The sequence below is a fragment of the Molothrus ater genome, chromosome 1 (assembly GCF_012460135.2).
Source record: "Molothrus ater isolate BHLD 08-10-18 breed brown headed cowbird chromosome 1, BPBGC_Mater_1.1, whole genome shotgun sequence".
Taxonomy (NCBI): domain Eukaryota; kingdom Metazoa; phylum Chordata; class Aves; order Passeriformes; family Icteridae; genus Molothrus; species Molothrus ater.
In genome coordinates this window covers 107,586,423-107,611,467 of record NC_050478.2, presented here as the reverse complement: position 1 = coordinate 107,611,467, position 25,045 = coordinate 107,586,423, and the positions used below count along the sequence as shown (strand labels likewise).

Genomic DNA, 25,045 nt, shown 5'->3' with positions numbered 1-25,045 from the left:
GCAAAATAAAATGATCCTCACAGTCTGGTGAGTCAAGCAGACAGTTTGTACTTGAATGTCGGTCCTTCTGTGCCTGAGCTTGGCTTGTCTTGTGGTGGCATGGTTTTTGTCAAGGTTTCTGTCTTAAGAAGGGAACCAGGATGACTTTACTCGAGACCACAGAGTGTAAATAACACTTAGGACACCAATGCTAATATTTTGAGGGGAGGAGTAAGCCTCCCATCTCTTTGATTTTTGTACACTTAGCACATTGTAGTGACTCATGTTCTTCAGATATCTCCTATTCCTTCCACTTGCTGCCAGAACATTGACACCTGTGCTATTGTCATTTGGAAGACCAGTTGCACGAGTGCACATCTCAGCCCTGCAGCTACTATGGTTTGTTTCAACCCAGGTGTAAAGGCTTACTCTTTAACAATGTTTTTGAGAGGAGCTGGGGAGAAGATGGTATAGAAGAAAAGGCAGGCAGAGGAGAAGGGGTTTGTAAGCTCTTCTCCATGATCCTTGGCCCCCTTCGGTAGGAAGGCTTCTAAGTTATACAGATTTTTGTAAATCCCAGGAGGAGCAGCTAAAGTACGGCTGCTTTTGCTTTTGTTGAGCCTACAGGAGGGCTTGCCTAGAGCAGAAAATGTGAAGCAGATTCAGATGTACTCTAAAGACCTGTGCCTGTGAGCTGCTTGTTATGGAAAGACTCCTTCAAGTATCAACAAGGAAGTAGAGGAGCCCCAAACTGTCCTAAGAGCAGTGCTTTTGTGTGCTAAACCAAAACTGAAAAGTTTTAGACAACCTAATGGCCTTTAGCCTGCCTAGCACACAGATTTCGGCATTTTTGATTACATAGTTTCACTCATTCTGAGTGAAAGTGGGAACTAATTTTTATGAAAGTTGGAGGGGGGGGGAAATTATCTGGATATTAATAATGATAAATGCTTTACAGGGTATTTGAAGGTATTTTGGTCCATGGAACTCCTATAAAGCTGTATTTTCTGTTTTACTTAATTTTTTTTATAGGATAAATAATAAAATGTTTGAGAGGGAAAGCTATGAGGGGTCAGCCTGTTGACAGGTCAGGAGGGTCACTGCCCACCCAGGCAGTGCAGGTGGTGGCCATGGCTTGTGCCCCACTCATGAACAAAGCTGATGCAGTTCCCAAGGCAGACAACAACCTCTGTGATCTCCTGTGTGGGAACAGCTGTGGCTGAGCTCTGAACCCGTTCCTGGGTTCACGTCTCACCTGCCTGACACCAGGAAAGGCTTCTGAAGGACTTTTTGATTCTTTTCATTGTCAGCTGTTCCAGATAGCTTGCTGGAGCCCATTGAGTTTTAATTTCTCTGACTCCTTTCTCTCCACCTGTAATTCTTGCTAAGGAATTGTATTTGTAATCACATTAGGTGGTGGAAACTTAGCTTACCAGCAGTGCTTTGTTTTAATTACATTTAACCAAAGCTTGTTCATTTCCACGTTTGCAGTAATCCAACCCAAGCCATGTATTTCTTCAGAGACTGTTTGCCCCTGTGTTATCCTTTCCATAGCTGAACAATACAGTGATTTAACTAATGCAGTTATATAACTCTGATCTGTTAAATGCTGTACCCATTGGATGGTGATCTTCTGTGCTCTGACAGTGCTATTGAGTTGTGCCACATTGAAAAAATGGGAATTTTTCATGGACTTGCTTCTCTGAATCCCATTTTTGCTGTAGTTTCTCTGGGGCAACTGCAGTAAAAATACAATTGTTTAATTTCAAAGTATCTCCAAAATTATACTGAACTGTTTTTATGCAGGGAAATGTGCTTTGTGGGCTGAGACTGGAGCAAGGTTAGCATTATTGTGCTTAATATCAGCCACTGAGAAGAAGGACTTTGTTTCATGAGACACAATAAACACAGGTAACTTGAAGGGGAAACGTTGAAAAGGAGGAGGATGAAATAAAAGAGCAAAAGGTTTTACTATAAAGCATTTTTATTTCTTGGGAGTTTTAGTAGGTAAACTGTGTAAATGTCAGCTTGGTTATGACCTGGGTTTGGAAACTGGTTCCCTTTTCTTATGCTTTGTGGGTTCTTTTGCCTTTTAAAATGCCCACGGTCCTCCAACCTATCTCCCATCCTGGCAGTGATGTTTATACTACACATTCTTCTACTGTTTTGTGCAGCCAGTGCTATCACAGCTACACTGAATGAGGTTCCAGCCTAACTACAATATTAACCCTGCAAATCTGTTCATTTTCTCTCCAGCAGCCCCAGGCAGGGTATACAGGAGAATGTGTCCAATTGAAAAACTGTGACAGACTCGGTGGTGCTGCACTGTGCTAAATTGCAAGAGAGCTATGTTTTTTCTGCCAGAGAGGATCCTGTGAAGGGACATGCTGGTGTCCATCTCGTACAAGTTACAGAATTTGGTTTTTGTTTTAGTCTCAACTTTCATTGATAATGTTATCTTTATTTTTGCCAAACTGTCTGCTTTTAAGCACTGAAATGTGTTCCTCAGACCTGCTGCTTTCCTCCTGCTAATCGTCCAATGCATGCTCCCCCCACCCCTAGTTTGTATCAGTCCTTGACTTCTTACTTTCACCTTTGTAGTTGTTGTTTTAATTTTTTCTTCATTATTTTACTAAATACCGCTCTGCAGATCAGTAGCATCTTGGGTGGTGGTTGTACCACATAGCATTTATAGCAGACATTAGTTTTGCATAGCGTGTGTACCTTATTTTGTCTGGACTTGTCTTCTTTGCGCTGCAGGCACCTCCTCCAGCAATTTTAGTGATTAAGCCTGGTATTTCTGCAGATTTATATTAACTTCTGCTTATAAAGAAAGAGAAGAAACCCAACCCTTCCCTCCCCCCAACATCTAAACTAGATGTTTTTCTTCATTCCCTTAGTTTTTATCAGTATTAGAATGAAGCTTGCTTTTGTGTATGAAAGAAAATTAGTTAAGTACCTTGTGGTTTATAGATGCCTTTTGTTACACACTATTCGGATTTATCGTGCAACGCTGGCCTGTAAATCATTTCAGCCAGACGATTACCTGGCTCACGTTGCCTTTGTGATTTGAGCCCTTGAGCAGCCATGAAAAATGGAGAAACGCTGGTTTTTGGGGACGGCGGACTGGGCTGGTCCGAGCGCCCCGTGACTGTCTCTGATGGCCGCGCTCCGCTTTGCTGAGGTTTGCTGCCTGGCTCCGAGGAGATGTTTACAAGGAATACATTACTCTGTGCAGCTGAAAGACGGTGTTGAAAGAACAAAGGGAGTTTTGTGATGAAGTGTATCTGACTTTTCGCTGCTTTGCTTACCTTTTAAATGTAAAACTCGGTCATTTGCAAGGGCTTTTAGTTCTCAGGGCATCCCTATAAGATTCCACCCCGCGTGGATCTGTCCTTCAGTCGAAAGCGGCGTTGTCTCAAAACCGCTCTCGAGAACGCATTTCTATTTTAATCCCAACTTTGCCTGCCGCCTGCCTTCCTGGCTCCAGCTCACCGCCCTGCCCTGCCCTGCCCTTCCCTGCCCCGCCCGCAGCGCGCAGGCGGCCGCCGCTCGCTCCGCGCCGCTGCTGCAGCGCTCCCAAAGTTGGTTCATCAGCGGAGCATCGGCTCCGCTCCGCGCTGCTGCTGCGCTCCCATTGCCGCGGCTCAAAGTTGGCTTCATCAGCGGAGCATCGGCTCCGCTCCGCGCTGCTGCAGCGCTCCCAAAGTTGGCTTCATCAGCGGAGCATCGGCTCCCGCTCCGCGCTCAGCCCGGGGAGCCGCTCAGACCTGCAGCCTATGCGCGGCACGCCGGGGCAGCTGTCGCCATACGTATAACTTTTAAATGGAAAATGTCTTTCTCAAAGGCTGTCGATGTCCAGTGGTCTGCAGTCCATGAGCAGTTGACTAGTCCAGGTGTTTCTGCTTCTGTTCCTGTGCTATGTGAATTGGGAATTCAAGAGAAGAGTGTGCAGGATGGAGGAGTTGAGGGTTTGTATTCCTGTTCTGGTGGTATGGCAGTGACGGAAGGCTTGGGAAGGAACAGAAAGTCTACCTGGGGTTGTCTCAGTTGAGAAAAATATTGTTCTCAGTCTTTTTGTCTGTACCTCTTTCTGTCAGTGCTTTCATCAGCTCTTAAAAATAAGAATGACCCTTTTTGTTGGTATGGATTGAGTGTCGCGAATAGCGTTCAGGAAAAGCTTGGTTTTGAATGTGATTTCTTCTTTGTGGGTTCTATCAGTGCGTTTTGCCCCACTCATTTAAAATGTAGCCATTTCAAACTCTCGGAGCTGGATTCATTTTAAAAACTGCCGAATATTTGTCTGTGCTTTACTAAGATAAAAGTCATAATCTGAGGCTATGAGACAGTCCTATTGATTCAAGACTGGGGGTTTCTGTAAGGTTTTTAAGGAGATCATTAACCCAGGTCTATCTTTTCACAGGACAGTCGGCCCAATATGTCAAGACCTCTGATTACTAGATCCCCTGCATCTCCATTGAACAATCAAGGCATCCCCACTCCAGCACAGCTCACAAAATCCAACGCACCAGTTCACATTGATGTGGGTGGGCACATGTATACCAGCAGCTTGGCCACGCTTACAAAATATCCCGATTCCAGGTAACTTTAAAAAGCTTCTTCTGCATGTCTTTGGCAAACTCCTTTTCTTTCTTTTCATGCTTGGACGTCCTGGGGCTGTCTCAGAATGATGAATTTAGCTGCTTTTGTTTCAAAATTAAATTAGCTTTCTTTGTTAGTAGGCAGTTAGAGACTGACTTTTGTTTCCCTGCTCCACTGTGTTCCTGACAAATGGCACTTCTGCAAATCCTGATGTGTGTGTACTAAAACAAAGCTAGGAGAAAAGAGCACTTACTTTCTACTACCTAGGATTCTGGGTTTGTGCCAGGGCACCCATGCTGTGGTTTGTTACATTCAAAAACTGTAGTGATACTGCATTTAATCCCAATGGTGGGGGTGTTGGAGTATTTGTTTTGTTTCTTTTGGAACAGTAACCGCTCTCCTGTGCTGTCAACATGCCATCTCAGATGTGTCACTTGAGGCAAAGGCAAGGTTGAATGAAATAAACTCCAGGACAGTATTAACTGAATACTTTTAGGACTTTTCAAATAATTGGGCTCTTAACTCTCATATACCTTTTGAATGAAGTATTTGTGACTCTGGTAGCTCACTGGTATTAAGCAGTCAGAGAACTGCTGCATATGTGAGCAAAGGGTGCCTGTAGAGTAGCTAAAACAAGAGTGCATCTCTGAGAAATCTAGAGTGCATTTAGCAGTGTGTGTGGGCATTGCCTGGTGGTGCTGGCAGACAAGCAGTGCAGTGGTACTGTAACTCTAAGGGTTGGTCATGAGACAGCAAGAAGTCATTGTGTCCACAGTATGAATCTATACCTTGCCCTTTGCTGCCCAGTCCTGCTCCAGAGGGCAGGCAGTGCTCCCATTGTGTTCTCTCCAGTCTGAGGGGGGAGATTTTCAGTTTCTTGATCCCACAGCTCTGACCCACCTTTTCAAAGGGCACAAAGCCCACTTCATGGGATGTGACTTGGTTCAAAGCCTGGGTTTCACTTGATGCTGCTGCCTCTGCATTGCCAGCTCACAGTGTTAGGTGGGCTGAAGCAGTGCTCCTGACAGGGCTGGAGGAAGAGAGCCCTACACACAGCGAGGCACATGGCCTTTCTTGAGATAGTCTCCTCAGGGAAACCCGGCAGAGAGGAGCAAAAGAAGCCATGCCAGAGCCTGGGTCTGCCAGGAGAGATTGAAGTAATGTCTGGGAAAACTTGAACTGTTCTTAGAAAACCAAATCTGTTCTTTTGGGGTTTTTTTTTTAGAAGTTTCTTGTGTTCAGCTCCTAGTAGTTGTGATGACTTCGTGGGTTTTTTGGTTGTTGGAGCAGTGATGGTGTCTGACACTGTTGTGTGCGCAGAATGAGAGGCTGCTGCTTCTGTTTTCATGTCAAATTCACAGAGAGAGTATATTACTTCAAGTGAAGAAACACTAAAATGTCATTCAAAAATGTGTCTGGTGGCAGTGGAATTTAAGCTTAATGTATTCTGTGCTCAATTGAGCCATTGTAGCACTTGAAAGTGAAAGCTATGCCTGTAGTATCAAAGCCAGTTTAATAAATTAAACATTTTAAAAGCTCTTCAAACATAATTTAAAGAAAACCCAAACTCTGAGTTATAGTCATTCTGCTTCAAGTCGTTCTGACATGTGTTTGTGTTTCAGTTCTGACAGTGTCTTTTGAACCTCTTGATGAGTGAATATTTCCAGTGTAGCTGTTAGAACCTGGAATTCCCAGCCACTTCCAGAACCTGAGAGATTTTTTTTAACATTAGCAGCTTCAAAAGAGCAATTACTATACTCGTTTGAATGTCAAGACAATGACATGAAGCAATATGCCCGTAATCATGATATAGTTGTTTGGGTTTTGTCTGAGATTTTGCCAGGAGGTTTTTTTCCAGTGGAGGGCTGGGATGTATATACGTGTGTATATATATCTGTACATACTTATATAGAGTGAGTGCTAGGTAAAAATTACCCAGTAATATTTAGACATTAATACAAATTGTTTCTTGAAGCCTGACCTGGTCAGTTTCATATCTAGCAAGACTCTAACTTCATTGCTCACAAGGTTTTTGTCAACATTGCTTGTATGTTTCTTTTTCTGCCAATATCACATGTGTGAATGATATCAAAAGTAAGGAAGGTCTCATAGATATTTTTGGGCCAGTTGAAACCTCCTGAGACTTACTGTTATATGAAGTATTGTCTACGAAAAATAAGGTCTTGATTATCTTGCCTGAAAGAGCACTGCTCCAGGGATGAGTCAAGGCATCAGTTACAGGCTCCAGCATGTAACAGGTTGAGACATGAAAGTCATTAGGTTTCTGACTCGTATTACATGTAGTCTAAGGGCCAGAAGCCTAAAATGAACCTTTCATCTGTGGGCCAGGTACCAGAGTCATCTTTCTTTGTGAGATTGAAAGGGTGATATTCAAACCAGCAGCTCTGGAGTCACTCTGACTTGCTGGTGTGAGGGAGACCTATTCTGATGGAGCAGTCTCTGCTTTGGAGCAAGTGCACTCTTCCTTCTCCTTTTGGAGTCAATAGCCCTCATCTTGTACCTCACTGTTTTCTTCTTCTTGGGCAGTAGAGTACGAATTGGAAAGAGTACTTTAAAAAAGAGAAAAAGAGTTTCTTAAATGATATCAGGTAAAGACTTGTAGCTTGAAGGGATCATTTTCCATAATTCTTCTGTTAGGTTCCCCAACCTGGTTTGTGCCTTGACATGTAAAATGCCTACTGACAGATGCCTGTTCATCCCTCCAAAGAAACCTTGGTGTGACTGTAAAAGTGTCTTGCTACTGTTGCTGGATCCCTGCTCTTTGCTTTGGAAAGACAATTGTGGGTTTCTCTCAAATGATCTTGTGCTTGAAGAAGCCAGAGAATCAGAACCAATCTATGTTTTGGGCAAAAGCTGATTCAGTGAAGCAATCTGACAGACAAGCAGCTTATCTAATGGATGGTTTGAATTGAGTAATCCTAGAATTATAAATTCTGAAGCTAAAATAATGCTTAAAAAGCTCTCAAAATTAATTTTAAAATCTAGTAGCATATAATTTCAAAGAGCCCAGTTATAATCTAGACTAGGGAGAACCTATTGTTTTCACAAGGAAAACTCAAATGCTCCAAACATGGTCTCATGAAGCTCAATAATACAATTTTCCAGACTTAGGCTTTGGGAAGAAGCCTAAGTTTGAATCAGCCTGTCTACCAAGAAGACCTAATGTGAGGTCTCTCTGCTGAAATAAATTGCAATTTTTTTTTAAAGTGTGAGGAGGGAGCAGGTATGCAGCCATCTATGTAGCTCTCTCCACTGAGACCGTAGACCTTGGTGCATTCAGCCCTGCACAGATTGTACAACCTTTGGTTTACTTGAAGTTACCAGATCTTCAGGTTGGTATCTGGCAACAGTCAGCTATCTGCTAAAGATTTGGGTGTACAAATTTTTTAAAAATTGCTTGGTTTTTGAAAATGAAGGGTTTTTTTTCCACAGCCCAGGGAAAAAAATTATTCCAGGAAAGAAGGATCCAAGACGAGGGTCTGCTAAAGGAGCTTTTCTCCCCCAAGAGCTCAGGCACATGCATGCAGTGCCATTGTTCCCTGTGGTCACCAAAAAGCTTGAGGAGAACAGGTTGAGGTGTTAGGATTTATGATTGTAGGAGAGGAAGCACTGGCTGGTTAGCTCTGATACTTTAACCCAAGCAGCCTACTCTCCTTCCAGTGCATGATCATCTTGCAGCAGGATCGAGCCCTTTGCTTGGAGTCAGCATTCCTACATCTCTCAGCCTAAATGCTGTCTGCATGGCATCTACCAGAAGTTATTGTGTACCAGGCTGAGACAACCTCAACTGAATATCCGAGCTGAATGGGAAGATGTTGAACTTTGATCATACATGCATCAGCTGTCTGATATCTTTGATATCAGCAATATCAGCAGTATTGTATATCTTGTATGTTCAAAGCATCTGAACTTTTAATTAGGTCTGTCCAAGTCATCTGGTACAAATATTTGCATAACACCATGGCATTGGATTGCCACATCACATATTCCTACCACAGAATGGGAAAAAAATCACTTAAAACCTTGTATATAACTCTGTAGAACCTTTTGGAGTATCTGTTTGTGTTGCTACATCTCCCATCTTGAGTTGCTCCCTGCATATGAAGATGGATTCTTCTTATACAGTATTTCACAATCCTTCCATATTTCTGCCCAGGGCAATTTCAGGTTTTCATATGAACCAATCCATTCGTGTCCCAGTTTTCTTACCCAATCTTCACTCTCAGCCCTCAGGGAAATTAAATTTCACACACTTGGATCCAGTTAGGACACTGGCATTTTTTTTTTTATTGGTAAGGGTTTCTTTTGCATCAAGAGCACAGATTACTTAGGAGAATGCCCAGACTGTCCTTGGCCTTTTTTGACAGTTTGCAAGAAAGACTTATCCTTCACAAGGTGTGTAGGTAGAGTTCCAAGGCCGTGCTGTGAATCAGGCAGCACTGCTTGCCTGTATCAGAGCTCTGGCAGTTTCTGCTATCAGTCCCCAGGTCCAAAGCAAACTGACATAGCCCTTAGCTCAAACTCCTGCAAAATGAAGCACCATGCTGTAGGAGACCTGCTGAGGTGAGGGTGCTCTGCACTTTGCATAGGCCTCCCTCTGTAGCACATCCATGAAAGCAGCCCTGTCACAACTTTCGTGCTGACCTTGGAAAGTACTTCTCAAACTGCTCTAAGTTGTGCTAAATTTGAAGAAATACAAAATTTTCTAACTAATGAGCATTTGGTGATTTGGGTTTTTAAAGGAAAATTGAGAGAGTGGGTGTTACTGCATCTTTATTTTCACCTTCCTTATTTGGATTTATCTTCCTGAGAGGTACATCTCTATCTGTAGCTTTCTAGAATAGCAACATCAAGGGCAAGCTTCTGTGAAAGAGCAAGCTTCTGTGAAAGTTTTCAGTATTGCTGTAACCAGCTTTGTCTGCTGCATTAGCATGAATGGTCCAGGTCACAGCTTTTTAATGTTTTGTAACATTCCTGGCAGGAGGGAAAGAGGCAGAAGAAGTTGGCAGAGGGTCAGTTCAGTCTTTGTTATCTATCCTGTCTTACTCATCTCGTTATTCACCTTTTATATTTCATCATTTGATTGCTGCATGGTCTTGTGGCAAGGAAGAGTGAGGGCTTGGGATAGGGAAATACATTGACTCTCACTGACCTGTTCTGTGACCCAAGATAACTGATTTAACTTTGAGCTTCACTTGTTTCCTACCAAGGTTAACAAAAAAGCAATTTGTAGAGTGCTTTGGGATGATGATTGAAAGTGTAAAAGATTACTATCTCTAAGCATAAATATTTATAGATCCAGTAACTGAGATAGAGGTTGATGATGTTGGTATCATCAGTAACGTGTATTAATAAAAAATTAACTGTTGATTCATGAGGACCAGACTGAACACAGTCAGGCAGTACAGTTGTGTTGGTTGGTGTAACCACATACACAGACTTGGAAAGAAAATGGAAACAGAATTGTGAATGATACTGTGGTTCATGCCTATTTAAAGAAATTCAGAGAATTTGCACAACTGATATTTTAAAGAGAGCTCTCTTGCAACACACATCTGTCAATAAAGAGCTTGGAGGGGTATTTTCTGGTCCTGGCTGAACCAAGATTAATTGTAGCTCTAGGTATGTATATTGAATTTAGGGTATATATTGACCTCATTTTGCCTCAATTAATGATCACCACAGGTCAGTCATCACTGTTGCCTCAGTAGAAGTAAATATTTTTCAAATTGTAGTCCTGTAAAATGTTTAATTTGCAAGGTCAGCAAGTTGCTGCTGTTGCTTGTGGCTGGTGACTGGTGAAAGAAATGGCACTATCAGATTAGCAGGTTCTCACATCATGTGGTCAGTAACTGCTGGTGAGTCATCACTGAAAGGGGCCACAAATTGGTGTCTGTCTTCCTGTTCTAAATCAGTAAAAGTGAGCTTATGTGTATTTACTTGTAGGGTAAAAAGCAGTGTCCTGTACTTGTTCAATGCTTTTGCACTTAAATCTGTAAAATGACAGTAAAATCAAGATAGTGGATTGTTGGAGAGCTCTTTGCATATATGCAGAGCCAGGGAAAGTAGATGTGCAGACTTGATGCTACAGGGGTTCATTACATGCTTGTTCTGGCTGCCTGGCTATGACAGTGAATAAGGAAATATGTTCAGAGGAATAAGTGTCTACATTCAGGAGTGTTAGAAAGCTAAAAACTTCAGCTCCTTATTTCTGAGGCTAGTAATCCTCAGAAGTAACAATCATTTTTTCTTGAGGGGAAAGAAGAAAATCCATAGCCATATAATCAGTGTAGGCATTCTTTTGCCAGTTGGCTTGTGTGGGTTTGTAGGGATTGGATCAGCCTGTAAGTCCAGCAGAGGGGAGGTTGTCAATAACTAGTTTAAGGGCCTGTGCTTTGAGAAATAATTTGATTGCAAAGGCTGCTTGGAATCCTTGGTGGATGGAAATTTGTGGATGGGAATTTTACAACTTTTGTATTTTTCTGCCCAATAGCATGGTTTCACAAGCTAGACTGAAGGCACCCAAGCAGTATTTCTCACTCTGCCCAATACCTGGGAAGATAAAACAATTTTCTGAGTCTCTGGGTCTCGCAGACCTAATAAGAAAAAATCCCATTAGAAACGGAGGTGGCACTGAAGTATTCTGCTTATTGGTCACTTCTCATAGGGCCCAGGTTTGAACCATGATCATGAGGTTTAGTGGTTTGTTTTGCCTTTTGCTGTACTTACAGCAGGTACAGGTTCCTGATGGCAAGGAGTATGTTAGCACAAGGTTTTCATTCTGCTCCCACATAAACTGTTTGTACTTCATTGGTCTTTCATAAATTGCAATGTAGTTGCTAAGCAAATTGGCATCTAGTACATACATAATTGCAGAAGCAAATACATTTGGCTTCCAGTTTTGCCGTCAACACCCGGCCACCTCTTGGGTGTGTTTGAAGCTTTAGGATATAGATTCCAACTTCTGGCTTACTTCTTTCTGGTGATGATCAGCCTTCTGGCTGGGTTTCATGTATACAAGTATGCTTGCCATTTGGGGATGTATTTGCAGAGGTTGCATAGGAAATGGTGAAAACTGCTCAGGACTGAATGGTTATCTGCAGTCATTTAAATGCAAATAAGGCACAAATGCTGTGTTGGCCAAGGGAATGTCACCAGTTCCTGTTATGTGAACTTTTCCTCTAACTCAACCAGTCTGCAATTTATTCAAATATCATAACCAGACAAGTGTCATCTGGCAAGCTTTATTCTCCTTTTGTCTTTTGTTCTCAACCTTTTTTTTTGCCTTTGTCTACACCATGCAAGATGTTGAAGTCTGACTCTTGCCTTTCAGTATCTTTTTTTCTGTCCCTGAGCATTGGCCCTACTTCTGTCAACTAAAGTCCCTCATTGCTTTGTCTTCATTTCTTTTTTGTACACACTTTCTATCTCTGTTGGAAGGAGTCAGAGCTCACAGAGGTCCCAAGTGATCTTTACCTGACCAGATCAAAGCACATTGCTGGCTTACTTGTCCTTTTCCCCCCACACATGTATGGTTTTCTGGCTCTTGTTAATAGTGAGCTGTCTTAGAGTAGGTAAGCAGCCAGCATGTTTTAAGGATATCTCAGATACTGCTTTTGCTCTTAGTGACATCAGTTCAGGGGTGTCTCTGAGACTCATTCACATTGATTCCTTTCACTGAGTCTTTAAATCAGTAATCAAATAAATTGTTTCTAGCCCAGATGTGTGCATTACCTTGGGTCTGTAGGACTCTTCCAGCACAGCTGCAGCTCTCTGCAGAAAATGTGGGCACTTTTCTAGGCATTTTCAAGGCACCTTCTGCCTGCTGAGAACCAATGGGCTTCTGTAACCGTTTGAAAGCATTGTAAGCTGACCTTGTAGCTGCTACTTCTGGACTGCTTTGTAGGGACATGCCTTTAGGAGAGCAGTGGGCTCACAGTCACTTTGCTATCCAGTCCTTCCTCCGTGCAGCGCCTGTGTGTGCAGACACTTGGGTAGCTCAGGTGCTCAAAGCAATATAGCGCGACGCTCCACCTGGACTCGTTTTTCCTGCTTCCAGCAAACTCAGCTGTGCCACGTCTGGTACCCAAGCTAATTACTGAAGACCTATCTTTGCAATTTCTTCACACTGCTGCATTTTGCAGAACAGGCATTCAGTGATGGAGAGCAACACTGGCAATTCAGTTTCTGTGAATCAAAAACTTTCTGTTTGCAAAGGATTAAAAGAGGTAAAGGGGGAGAGTGACAGAAAGATGAAAGGGTGTGTTTAGTTGCACAAAGCAGTGTTAAATGCAATGGGATATGCTTTTGCAGTTTAGCAATTTAGAAAGATAAATTCTACCTCCTAGACCACAATGCTGTTTTCTTGATAAAATGTGAGAAGCCTGTCAATCAAATGGTAGACATAATTGTTCTTTAAGTGACCTATTAACATCCCATTCCTTTTAATTAAAAAATTGTATTTAAGTTCTCGTTCAGGCCATATTTGAACGGTAAAAACTCTTTCCACATGAGGCGTGTTGCAGGTGAAAGGCTGTCACAAGCTGTGTGACACATGCAAAACAGGAGTGATTGAAGTCCCAGTGCAGCAACACGTGGCTTGCCTTTGGCTCCCTGCTGACACAGAGGGAGATGGAGGGATAAGCAGTATCTCACAGAACCACACCCAAACCCTTTGCATTCCTTGCCTAAGAAAGTGCTTGTAGTTGCTTATTGTGGCATAGAAAGTTATAATATACAGCATTTGCCATAAGTGTGTCACTTCAGAGCAAATGATGGATTATGTCCTTCCACACCCCAAAAGTTGTTCTTTGTTCTGCAATTAAAAAATAAATGTTGCAATGTTGAATTGGAAATATTTTGTGCCGTACAATAAATTTGTTTTGTTAGGTTGCCTGGGTGTAATTGCAGCAATGTCACTGCATTAAACCGTGTCATGGGGCAATGGTTTCCTGCCCCTACGCCAGTGCCAAGCACTGCTTTGCTTAGCAGCTCTATTGCTGTTTTTCTGTGTCAGCCCCTGTGATTATTTTGCTTCTGTGAAAATTTTTTTCCTATTTTGTTCCATGCACACTATAAATTATAGTTCTGTTCGAGTGCTAACCACAAATCCCAAACAGTGAGAAGCTCTGCCATGCCAGAGTGGCTCAGCTGGGAGCTGGTTTTAGGTTTGCCCAAACTTGTCAGTGATAGGAGGGGAAGAAGGTGCTCCAAACTGTGATGGTCTGCTGGGCCCCTTCTACCCATCTGAAAATTGATCCCTCTTAAACAGTTTAGAGGACCCTCGGGGTCTTGCAGCTTACATAAAAAATGAAAGCCCTTCCTGTCTTAGAGCAGTGCAAGCAGTCAATACAAAAGAGAAAAATGATCTTTTAAGTGTATCCCGCTGAATCCATTATCTCGAGGGCCCGTGCTTGATGCTTCATCAAAACATCATCGTCTTGGTGATACATGGGGGAGAGGGTGAGGGGGCATTCGGGGGATTTCAGAGAAAATGCTGCAGGTACTCTCAGTGCCACAGGACAGCCTAAATGTGATACAAGCCAGAAAATGAGAGCTGCAGAAAAACTGATGTGTTCCTCCTTATAACGTACTGAGTTTTGCATATTTGAAAAGCAAATCTTTCAGGAAAAGTTTTGTGTTTCTTTTGTGGTAAGAAAGTCCTTTTAGGCGGCTTGTATGGTAATGTCTTTGCTTTCAATGAGAACATAAATTTGCAGGGTTTTTTTTTTTTCTTTTCATTACAATGATAAAGAAAATAAAGGACCAAATAAAAACCAGTATTTGTACCATGACTACCTTCTAGCCTTGTGGTGGGAAGTAGTGATAGGGTTGAACTGCTCTATCATTACCTCAGTTGGTGTTGGATTTCTGGTTCTTGTGAGCAAGTGTCAGGACTGTTAGTTTTTAAATGCTGATGTTTTAAAAATCTTTGCATGTCTGTACTAATGATTCATATGTTTTTCTTAGACTAGCATGAAAGAAAATCATTGATTTCTGTTGCTCCGAGTTTGAAGTATTTATAGCAGCACAGTGGAGTTTTTACCAGATTACAGGGGTAGGAGCCAATCTTTTGCCATCAGTGTTTGCTTACTGGAAATAGTAAGAATATTGCTCTTTTGCTGGATTATAAGCAGTAAAACAGAAGAACTGGAATTTGTTTTCAATAACCAGTAGCATCAGTAATTCAGAAATACTATTGAAAAAAGGTGTTTTTTGGAAGACAGAACAACAAAGAAGCACTATTTCTGAATGTAACTGAGCTGTCAAACACACATCTTTGGGGTGTCCTCCATTTCCTTTGGTGAAAGCCTAGCTTAAATAAACTGAGCAGTAGGCAGTGGGTGTGTGCCTTTGCACAACAACATACACCCAGGTGCTTTGTTGGCCAGGGTGATCCCAAAGGCAGAGCGCTGTCAACATTCCTAATTGGTTATTACCCAATAACACACACCCTCCAGTGTCTTGGGACTACAAAACACTTTTTACCTAGCCTTCCTACATGAATAATGAAGCACTTCAAATATTCATCCAATTATACTCAGCCTCTCTCTTGGCTAAGGATTGCCAAATGCAATTGGACATACTTCTGACATAGAATTTCAGGCTATATCTATGTTGGAAGGGTTTAGTCTTAATTCTTGACTTCTGGGGAGAGATTAGATATCACCAGGATGGTAATTTCTCCAGCCTCAAAAGCTATTGTTTATTCACTTTTGCTATGAAATTCTAGTTTACTAGTGGTATAATGTGGGAGTTTTAGAAATATTTTTTTTCATTTTATACTTGGAGCTTGTCACATGAAACTGCTCATGTTTGTTTGAAACAATGAGATGTTTTGCTTTTTCTCCAAGTGCTGTGGCTACAGCTGCACAGGATTGAAGTTGCCATAAAGCATGTGAAAAGCAGTTAAAAAATGTTTACTTTCAAACATGTAAGCTATATTTATATTCATCTTATATTTTTTCTGAATATTTTGCTGCCCAGCACAATTGATTCCTGATGAGCCAGTGGCTGACTTTTAAACACGTTTTTCCCGTGCCTTGCTAACATTTTCAAAAACAATGTCCTTATCCTTTGCAGAATATTAAGGCTTAATTTTGCTTTACTGGCTTCTCCTGTGTATGAGCTCCCCTGAGTGATAATCTTCCCTCTGGCCTTTCAAAACCTGATGAGGGTGGTGCTCTGCTCATGGCAGCTTCCAGCCCTGCTGCAGTAATGCCATAGGGAGCCACTCTGGCTCCATCGTGCTGCCACAGAGAAAAGCCCAGTGTCCGTCGTTGGAGATGCAAAGAGATGCATGTGTAGGGAAGTGGTGACAAATGTTATTCTAGGCAGATACAAGCTGTCAAAACAGTGGCAGGAAGGATACCTGCCTGCTTATTTCCCCTTTGGAAGAGCTTATGGGAAAGGAGAAAAACTGCTGCTTTTCTGTAGCTAAAGCATATTTGGAGGCTCCACTTTTCATCAGACATTCTCATTTTCCCAGTTCTAATATTGCAGTCTCATAAAGCTGGGCCTTGGGCCATGCCTCTCATACTGGCCTTCCCTTGCTTAGTAGCTAACCTCGATAAACTCATCAACAGAGCTACAATTGCACTTTCCCACTTCCACTTTGGATTAATGGTGTAGCTGAATGGATGCTGCTCTCCAGACCACAGAGGTCTGATTCTAGGTGAGCGTTTAATTCCCCTCTTGGGAAATAGAAATAAAAGCCCTAATCAGGTATGTTTCATGCTTCTCTCTTGGGTAGGCTCAACAAAATGAAGGATGAAAAAGATGCTATTGGAAGTTGCTGCTCTCTGCTATCATTACAAGGCATAAAGCACTGGTTTGAAAATAGAAACAACTGGTATGGGTGCAACTTTCAATTGTGTTTCGTTTCCATGTGGGTCAGTTTATTATTTCCTATTAAAATGCAAAGTAGTTCAATCAGAGGCATAAGCCCTTCTTCCTTTTGTTTATTAATGAAATTGTGGAACCATGATAAACATGAATGGCCCTGGAAGTGATGAAGAACTTATAACAGTTTGGTACCGTGTAAAAACGTAAAGCTGGCAGTGCAGTTCCTATTCAGACAGGAAAAATGAGTCATGTTGTTCTGCAAACCTGAACCTGAGCCTGCAGAAACTCTGCTGGGCTGTGCTAGGCTGTTTCACATTGGGACAGCTCATCTGCAGCTCTTCTGGGAGTATTTCTTCAAATAATCCTTTCTGTTGCTATGAAGGACCACAGAAAGGGTTCTGTCCCTTGACCTTGCCTGCCAGAATATTTTTCTTTGCAGTGTGCTTCCACTGGGGAGGGTGATGAAAGTTTTATCAGTTGGAAATTGCAGAGGTTGTAGACAGAACAAAATAAATGGAGTGAGGTCCCAAAAAAGCAGTCAGTGAAATCTAGTCGTGATAAAGGTCAAGTTTGTTGTAGCATGTTGCTGACTTAATGCACATCCATCATAACAGAGTTTATTTTCCTCACTGATGTCCTAATATTATTCTGCCGTAGTAACAAAATATTGGCAGTGGTAGGGCAGGTAGTGTGGAGGGAGTTGATGCCCCTGCTCTGAATTGACTCCACATGCTTCAGCCAGCAAAAATGTGCTGCTGTCAGCTCTCCCTGCTTCAGAGTTGAGGTGAAGCTCCTTCTTTGTCATGTCTGAATTTCTATTTCTAATAAATAATAAGCCAGTGATGTGCTCCCAAAATTAGACGTGGAATTCAATTTTGCCTGTGTTCACAGACCATGAGGCACAAACATGCTGTGTCTGACTTCAATCCTGCAAAGTAGCCTGAGCTGCTATCCACAGTCACATGCTGGCTGTTTCTGTGCCCCTCAGTATTTGTTTAGAAGAGGATTTTCCTCGAAGATCAACCAACTCTTGAAGCAGAGTGGAGAAATACCCCTTCCTTTTGTCATCTGTTGTGAGGCTCAGTTCTTTGTAAACACTTCTCAGGGATCCCTGCAAAGCTGTTGCTGCCTTTGTGTTACCCCTGTGAGTGTGTCAGACTTGTTCTTCACTGCAGCATAAATCCCTGGGGCAGATCTCTGCCAGAGGTCTTCTGACATCAAAGCACACGGATGGTGCTTGGTGGCAATTAGAGGCAGCAAAGATGGATTATGTGCCTGCACCCACTGTGGCTGGAGCTCTGGGTGGGCTGCAGGATTCAGGGATAGAGTGGGCACAGCTGCTGGGCAGTAGGGCTTGGGGAAAGCATCTGATTCGAGGGGCAGCTGCAAGCAAATGAGCCCTGTGGTCTTGCTGCTCTTGTTGAATGTGCTGCTGCAGTATCAGTGGTGATACAAGAGCCCAGTCTGACCTCAGGTGCCTTCTCCCTCCTGTTAAAACCCATCATGGTGCTCAGCAGCAGGTTCTGCCTTCTGCTGGACAACTGGGCAGCCCAGGTCCATTTTGCCCCCTGTCATTACTTGTGGGTAGTCATCTTGTGGTATACACTGAGGGAAGAAAAGTTGTGAAAAAGTGAGGGGCCAAGAACTGCACTAACAACTTCCATCACTGACTGTGAGGTTAAAACAAATAAATACAGACTCTTGTGCATAGAGTGGTTAGCAATATTTAATTTGATGGTCTGACTTCCTAGTCAAAGTTGGTTGTTTTAACACATTATCTTTCTCCAGACTTCTTCCTTTCATGGTGCTAATTGGCTTCTCCCTGCCACGAAAAGAGGAGGTTTTTAGGAAGGTAATGGAAAATAATCAAAATCAAACTATAGCCCCAAACTGTTTATTGCAACACCAGTGGCTTTTGGAGAGATGGGGCTTTGATGAAACAGTGCAGCTCTTGATTACCCTAAACTATTTTCAGTCTTCTGCAACTTTCGATAACGTGGTTCCGTAGATCTCCTGTAAAGATAGCAGAAAACAATTTATATCTATGCCTTGGGGAGAGGAGAGAGAAAAAAAATCAGAAATCTACCAAGACACCTGGATTTCTGCAAAATTAAAATTTTATTACATTCACATACAGAGCAAAAAGCATTGGTATTAACAAAGTACACATGTGGAGGGAATAATGCAAGGTGGTTGTAAGGTGTTTGATTGTCAACAGAGGGGAGGAGAACTTTCTGGAACAGTTTTCTGTTCCCAAAAATGTCTGTATTAGAACTTGCATTGTTCTAAAAAACTGTAGGTTTGAAATTCAGTATTTTTCTCAGTAAATTCTTAGATGTTTTTTCTTCTTGTTGTTAAGGAAATCCTTGTCTTTTGGTATACGCACCCCTGTTCATTCTTGATCAGGTTTTTTTTTCAGTATTAGTGCAAGCTGCAACTTAATTTATTGATAAGAGGGTTGTGTGGTGTTACTAGCATCTGGGGAAAAGGGCAGATGCAGTATGGAGAGACCCTTAGAAATGGTGCTTTTTTTGCTTCCATTGTTCCAAGTGTAGTTATATTTTCCTCTTTTTAGAGAAAAGCCTCACAGTTAAGTGAATGAAATAATGAAAACCTACAAACTCAAGCAGTAGTCTGCTTCATCAGCAGCATATTTCTATTAGTTCAAAAGCAGTGCTCAGCTTAATAGGCATCTTCTTGTTTATTAGCAGCCTGGAACCACGCCAGGAAGATTTTCACTGTTGGGTTGTGCTGGTTTCCACCAGGAAGATCACAACGGATATAGGACATACATCCTCACTGCTGTAAATCCTCCAGACTGCTGGAGTTAAGCTTGTTTGAGTGTTTCTCCACAGACCATTTCCCACCTGCATTCAGCATTTGTTAGTTGCTACATGACAGAGCTGTTGCAATCTTTGGGGTGCGTGATCACTGCTGCGGTGGTGCACAAGGTGTGCGTGGATGAGAGCCAGCCCTGTGTGGGTGGGCTGCCCTCCACGGCAGTGTCTCTCTGTCCGTCCTTGGGCTGTAGCTTGATTCTACAGTCAGCTCACCTCAACACCCTGCTGAAACACTTGAGGCTGACTGCCTGCATTTAGGAAGCAGGGCTCCTAAATTTGACTTTGGATGTCACTCCTCTGTATTCTGTAGTGAAGCTGTATTCCTGTAGCTCAGGAGGAAGCTAGGACCAGTCAGCTCCTCTGTGTGAGAGTAACCTGACCTGCTGGGTAAAAGAACTCTTAAATTAAAAATGTTGCAAATTCCTGTACAATTTAGGAGCACTACAGACTTTTGCTCTGAATTTAATATCATATAAATTTTTAATTTTTTATTTAATAGAGCCCGACTTTTTAAGAATTGAAATGAGTGTCTAGGAAGAATGTTAGATTTTGTTTAATTTGGTACAGTTAGTTTCTGGTCATTTTTGTGAGTGGGATACACTCACTTTGACATGGGAAGCTAATGCCTGTGCAGTTTCTGCTTGGACTCTGTGGCTGCTCCAGCAGGGCACAAGCCTGCAGTAGTGTCCCTGTGCCATCACCCAGCACTTTGGGATGCCCTAGAGTATCTCAAGTGGCAACAGGCAGCTGAATCACATCCTGGATGTTGTTTATTAAAGGAACCGTGTTGTAACCTTTATTTTGTCATGTGGTATTTTTGCAGACTTTGCTTTCTACAGTTACGGCATCTGTTTTCACATCCATGGATTAATTATTCCTTGCACCTCTAGTTTATGGGGCTGTATTGCTTCTGTGCTGTGTCTCACTTCTCTTCCTTTCTCCTCTTTCTGCCTCCTCCACAGGATTGCATCTGACCTACTGTTGGGTTTGGTATGGCTGCAGGGATGATTACACCATGGCAGCCTCTAATTTAATAAACAATAAAGCCACTGTTTTGTATATGTAAAGTTTGTCAATGGAAATAATGTTATCTGTGTGTTTTTTTATCACCCCACCACCAGCAAAATGTTCAGGTGTGGCTTTGGCATTTCTAACCTGTGCAATAAGCATTATTTATTGCTCAGAGCCACTGTCTAAGATGTTTTAGGTGGACTTTCCTGTCCTCTTAACTGACTAGCACACAGGTTCTGTATGAACTGATTTGGCTAATGGTGTGATTTTTCTAGTTACTGAAGTGCATAAATCACTGCAACCTCTAGCATGGAAGCGATTAAACATGGAAATGTATGGGAATGAGTTATACGGGTATAAACACGTTTCTCTATGTAGACACTTGTATGTGTCCACATGAGGAATCACAGCAATGTAATTGTACTGGATGTAAGTTAATCAAGAAAAGAGCAGTGTATGGTCCTGTGTTTCCCATATTTAATTCTGTGCTAATAACACCCCCTTCTTCCTTGCCTCTGTTGTGTATGCTTTTATGCTATATGGATTGCCCTTCTAGAAGAATTTGTAATCTAGGATGTTAGTCTAAAAGTAATGCTTTCTGTCTAGGGAGAGGAATCTCTGAGCAGGTGGGCTAAGTAAGGGAAAACACTAGTATTTGAAGTATAATAAATGTGCTATTGGGTAGATGGCCTTGCAGCTTCTCTCATTGCAATTAAAGTAAGCTTTATAGGAAAAGAGCCTTATTTGGACAGCCAGGGTAGCCTTTGCAGTTTTCATAGTATATGTGTATATTATATCTGCAGTATATTATATCTGCAATACATTTGCCTGCCTCTGTGCAGAGAGATGTGTTGCTTATTTACTAAACATGTCATCAGCATCTCCTGTTCCTCCTCTGTTCAGCATGTGTCCCTTGGGCTGTATTTTCTACCTATTACTTGAGTCCTGTTCTGAAGAGTCATTCTTGTGTGCTTTCTTCACAACGTTCCTTAGTCTGGTCCCTTCTTGCTTCACTCAAAGGAGCTTAAAAATTAAGGCAGGTGTGCCTACTGGTAGCATCACAGAGGAAATCTGGCACATGCTTGGACAGAGTCCATTTTTCTAGGTGAGCCCCCATCTACTTTACCCATTTTCCCTTCCTGCAGTCCCTTCCTCATCCATTAGAGCTCCAGCAGATGAAGCAGGGGTCCCATGGGCAGCAGACTGCTAGGCTGTAGAACCCTGGCTTCTACCTGGCTTGGGTGCCAAGTTCAGGGTGCTGTGAGAAAGAGTGGATCATTAAAATCTAAAGTCTAAAATCCTTCACACAAAGGGAGGTTTGCAAATGTGACTTGCAGGAGCATCTCTAATATCTGACATACCTTAACTTGTGAAGCTTGTTTTGACTACCTTAACAGTGTTCTTTTCACATGCTTTTTTTTTTTTCCTTTGTCTATTTGTGTAGGGATTTTAAAAAGCAGACTGAACATCTTTTCTACCTTCCCTGGCAAATTTGTCACCTGATAGTCCAAGCCCTAGCTCAGCAGCAGGGTTGGGACCTGGTAATGTGTTTTACAGGTTTCTGCTGCACAAGCTAACAGCAGCAAATTGTTGTCCTCTGTGTGAACCATGCTTCTGAAGGATGTTGCAAAGTTTGTGTGTGACTTTCATGGGTATTTATTGAAAGCAGAGGAGTGAGGATGTTTGGGAATACTTCATTCCTTCATTCTGGGTTCTGGAGGGTGGTGTTTTCTGGGGACACAGGCACAAACATAGTTAAGACACAGACATCTAAAAGTTTTAGAAGTGCTTTGTCTCTCTGAATTTTATTCATTAATGGGAAGCTTTTACTTAGGCTTTAATGCAGTAGTGGCCTCTTTCTCTCAGGGAGCAATTCCTGTAGAATCCCCCACAGAGCACACAGAGGTTAATTGTGCAGTCTTCTGCTTTTATGGGCTGCAATGAAGAAGGAGCTTGTGCAACTCTTGCAAAGGGAAAGGCAAGTGTGTTCTTGTCTTGTCTATGGAAACGCGCTGTCCTTTCTCTTAGAGAAGGCAGCAGTTAACAAAACAACATAGATGTGATTTCTGGCTAAGTAGTCAAAGTTGTGAAGATCTTGGAAAGCTTAATTCATTATGGTTTCATTGCCATGTTTGTAATTTATACAGAAAGGGGTTCCAGGCATGTGAGAGTGATGCCAGGTTCTCAAAGTAACATCCTGGAAAGGGGCAGAATTAGCAACACCTTACTGATTCTACAAAGCATATACATGCTGTAGTGGGATCTCTATTGGGTTTGGATCCAGAACTTCTTTTGCCATTACTTTTCTAAGGAATTTCATGGAGAAACTTGGAGTGTTTCCTGATTTCCAGTGATTCGTATGTGGAATTTTGATGCTGAGTCTTCTCAAGGATACAGAGGAAATACTGAGAACAAGTAGTGGTTTGAATGAAATTCATGAAAGCTGAGGGGCAAACTTGATGTACAAAGGAATACATCAAAGGATTTCCCCTATTCTGAGAAGGTTTTTTGTTGGTTGTTTGGTTTTTCTTTATCATGAGTTTTGAAAGGGAAATGGCTCTGGTAGTTTTTTCCAAGCTGCTTTAATGGTGTCCTCTCTTTGTGGAGTCTGCATGAACAGGTTTATCAACAGGGATTTGAGGATGGGTATTGTTAACCATCATTTTATTAAAAAAAAAAACAACAAAAAAACCAACTTGATAGCCTCAGTTGGAGGCTGAGTTGAAACTGATATATTTTTTGCTTTTTACTTAAATGTGATCCTAAGACACAAGTTCTACTTTTTTATATTGCTGCCTGTGAAGGAGCTCAGTGTTCTGAATATATAGATTATCATGGCCTTTGGGATGTTGTGCATCCACCAGTTTACCTACTTTCTGGCTTTTGGTATTGAATGATAAACACTCCTGTTCTGCTCCTATCCTCCATTATCTGCACCCACAGCCAACCTGACCATCTTAAACATGATTAAAATATAATTCAAAAGTTATTAGCTAATTATGACGCAAAGTACTTAATTTGCCATTGCACCCTAATAACTTAAAGGTACTCCTGATAGCTCAGTAATAACCATATCATAAGCAAAAGGACACGGTTGCTACTAACTTAATAGGCAGCTTCCCTCAAGATAAAACAAATAACATACCTCAATGAAATCGGATTCAAGCTTAGTAAAATCATCTTGGCAAGCAAAGAGAGTGTTTGTTAATTTTTCTGTGAAATGTTATCATTGCCAAGAAAACTTGGTTACAAAAAACAGAGATGGCAAAAGTATTTGCATGAATAATTGATTTAACATTTCATTGGTTTAAGTGATTTTAGGAAAAGTGGTTTTGATATGCTCTGGAAAACTAGAAAGTTTTTAAGGACTTATTTGCAAGATACCAAACACTGTAGGAGATGTGGGGCTTAAAGGCTTGTAGACTGTTCTTCAGTATATCCAGTGCATGCACAAGCCTGAAAAGAAAGAATAGTAGAGATGGCATTTTAAAAGGCTAAAATCCTGGTGCTGTGGCTATGGTCTCTGGGTGTGCAGGGAAGCCCATGTGTGTAGCTCCTTATTGCCTGATGTCCTCACAAATACCTCGAGCAAATTGCCCCCTGTGATGAGAGGGATGATGGCAGATATCTGCAGCCTCCTGCCCTGCTCTGAGTGTCCAAGATTTGGCAGGTGTGTCACTCAGGGTGCTGGCTGGTCCCAGAAGTGTCTCAAAGTCCTAGAGGAAGAGAAGGGCTGTGGCACCATTCTGTGGCTTGACTGAAGAAACAGCCAAGCAATCCCCCAGTTTGGGGATTGCAAGGCTTAAGATTTCTGGAGACATATCTGTATGGTAGCAAAAGGACTTGAAGGTGTATTTGGTATCTGAAGACAAGCAAAACTGTGAGGATTAAGGATGTGTTCAGTCAGAGGATATTCTGAATTGGAATGGATCCACAAGGATCATTGAGTCCAGCTCTTAAGTGAATGGTCCATACATGTCTTGGGAAGTGTCAGCGACTTCAGTGTCTGTCAGATGGAGGAACCTCACTTTCTTAAAAGTGATGGGGTTTGTGGGGTAAAGATCCTGGTTTGGGGTGGGAGAACAACTGGTGAGCAGTGGATAGACCCCTCTCAGCCACATCTGAAGCCTGTAAGGCAATCTAAAGATCCAGGAGGTTTGGATGACTCAGTATTGAAATTGCTTTTAAAACACTTACCTGCCCAGCCTTGTGTGAAAAAATGCAGATTAGGGTTTCAGCCTGTTCCTCTTATCAGTTCTGCATCTCCCTGGTACACCAGAGCAGAGAGAGAAGGAATATGGTAAACAGAAACTCCCTGGCCCATCCATGGTCTGGGATAGTAGTGCTTTCCTGGCCTCACCCTTGTTCCCATCTTGCAATGTGGGAGATGGTTTCCATCTGCCTGCAAATACTGTTCTCTGGTCATGAGTCAACAGCTCTCAACATCTCATCCCAACTATTTACTCCTTTTTGTTCTAAAATGTCAGCATTTCTACCAGCGCCATTTGTGTCTGGGCAGATGATGGTCCTGATTCCGTGGTTTGGGAATGAGGGTTTGAACATCCCAAGGGAAGCCAGTGACAGAGACTACATTTTTGGACTGGCTTCTGTGGAACATTCAGGCACCCTACACCCACCAAGGTGACTGACTGTCAACCAGTATGTTCTGTACACCAGGGGAGTTGCTGTATTAGCTCTATTTCATGATGTAATCATTAGTTCTGGTGTGAAACTCCTAGGTGGCTAGG

General features: G+C 42.2%; 1 protein-coding gene across 1 annotated transcript in view; it reads left to right on the top strand.

Moving 5' to 3' along the window:
- Positions 1 to 25,045, top strand: part of KCTD1 (potassium channel tetramerization domain containing 1) — a 68,559-nt gene that overhangs the window by 29,207 nt on the left and 14,307 nt on the right. The window contains 1 exon segment of the mRNA XM_036378808.2: positions 4,403 to 4,581. Within this exon segment, the coding sequence (XP_036234701.2) occupies positions 4,403 to 4,581 (179 nt within the window).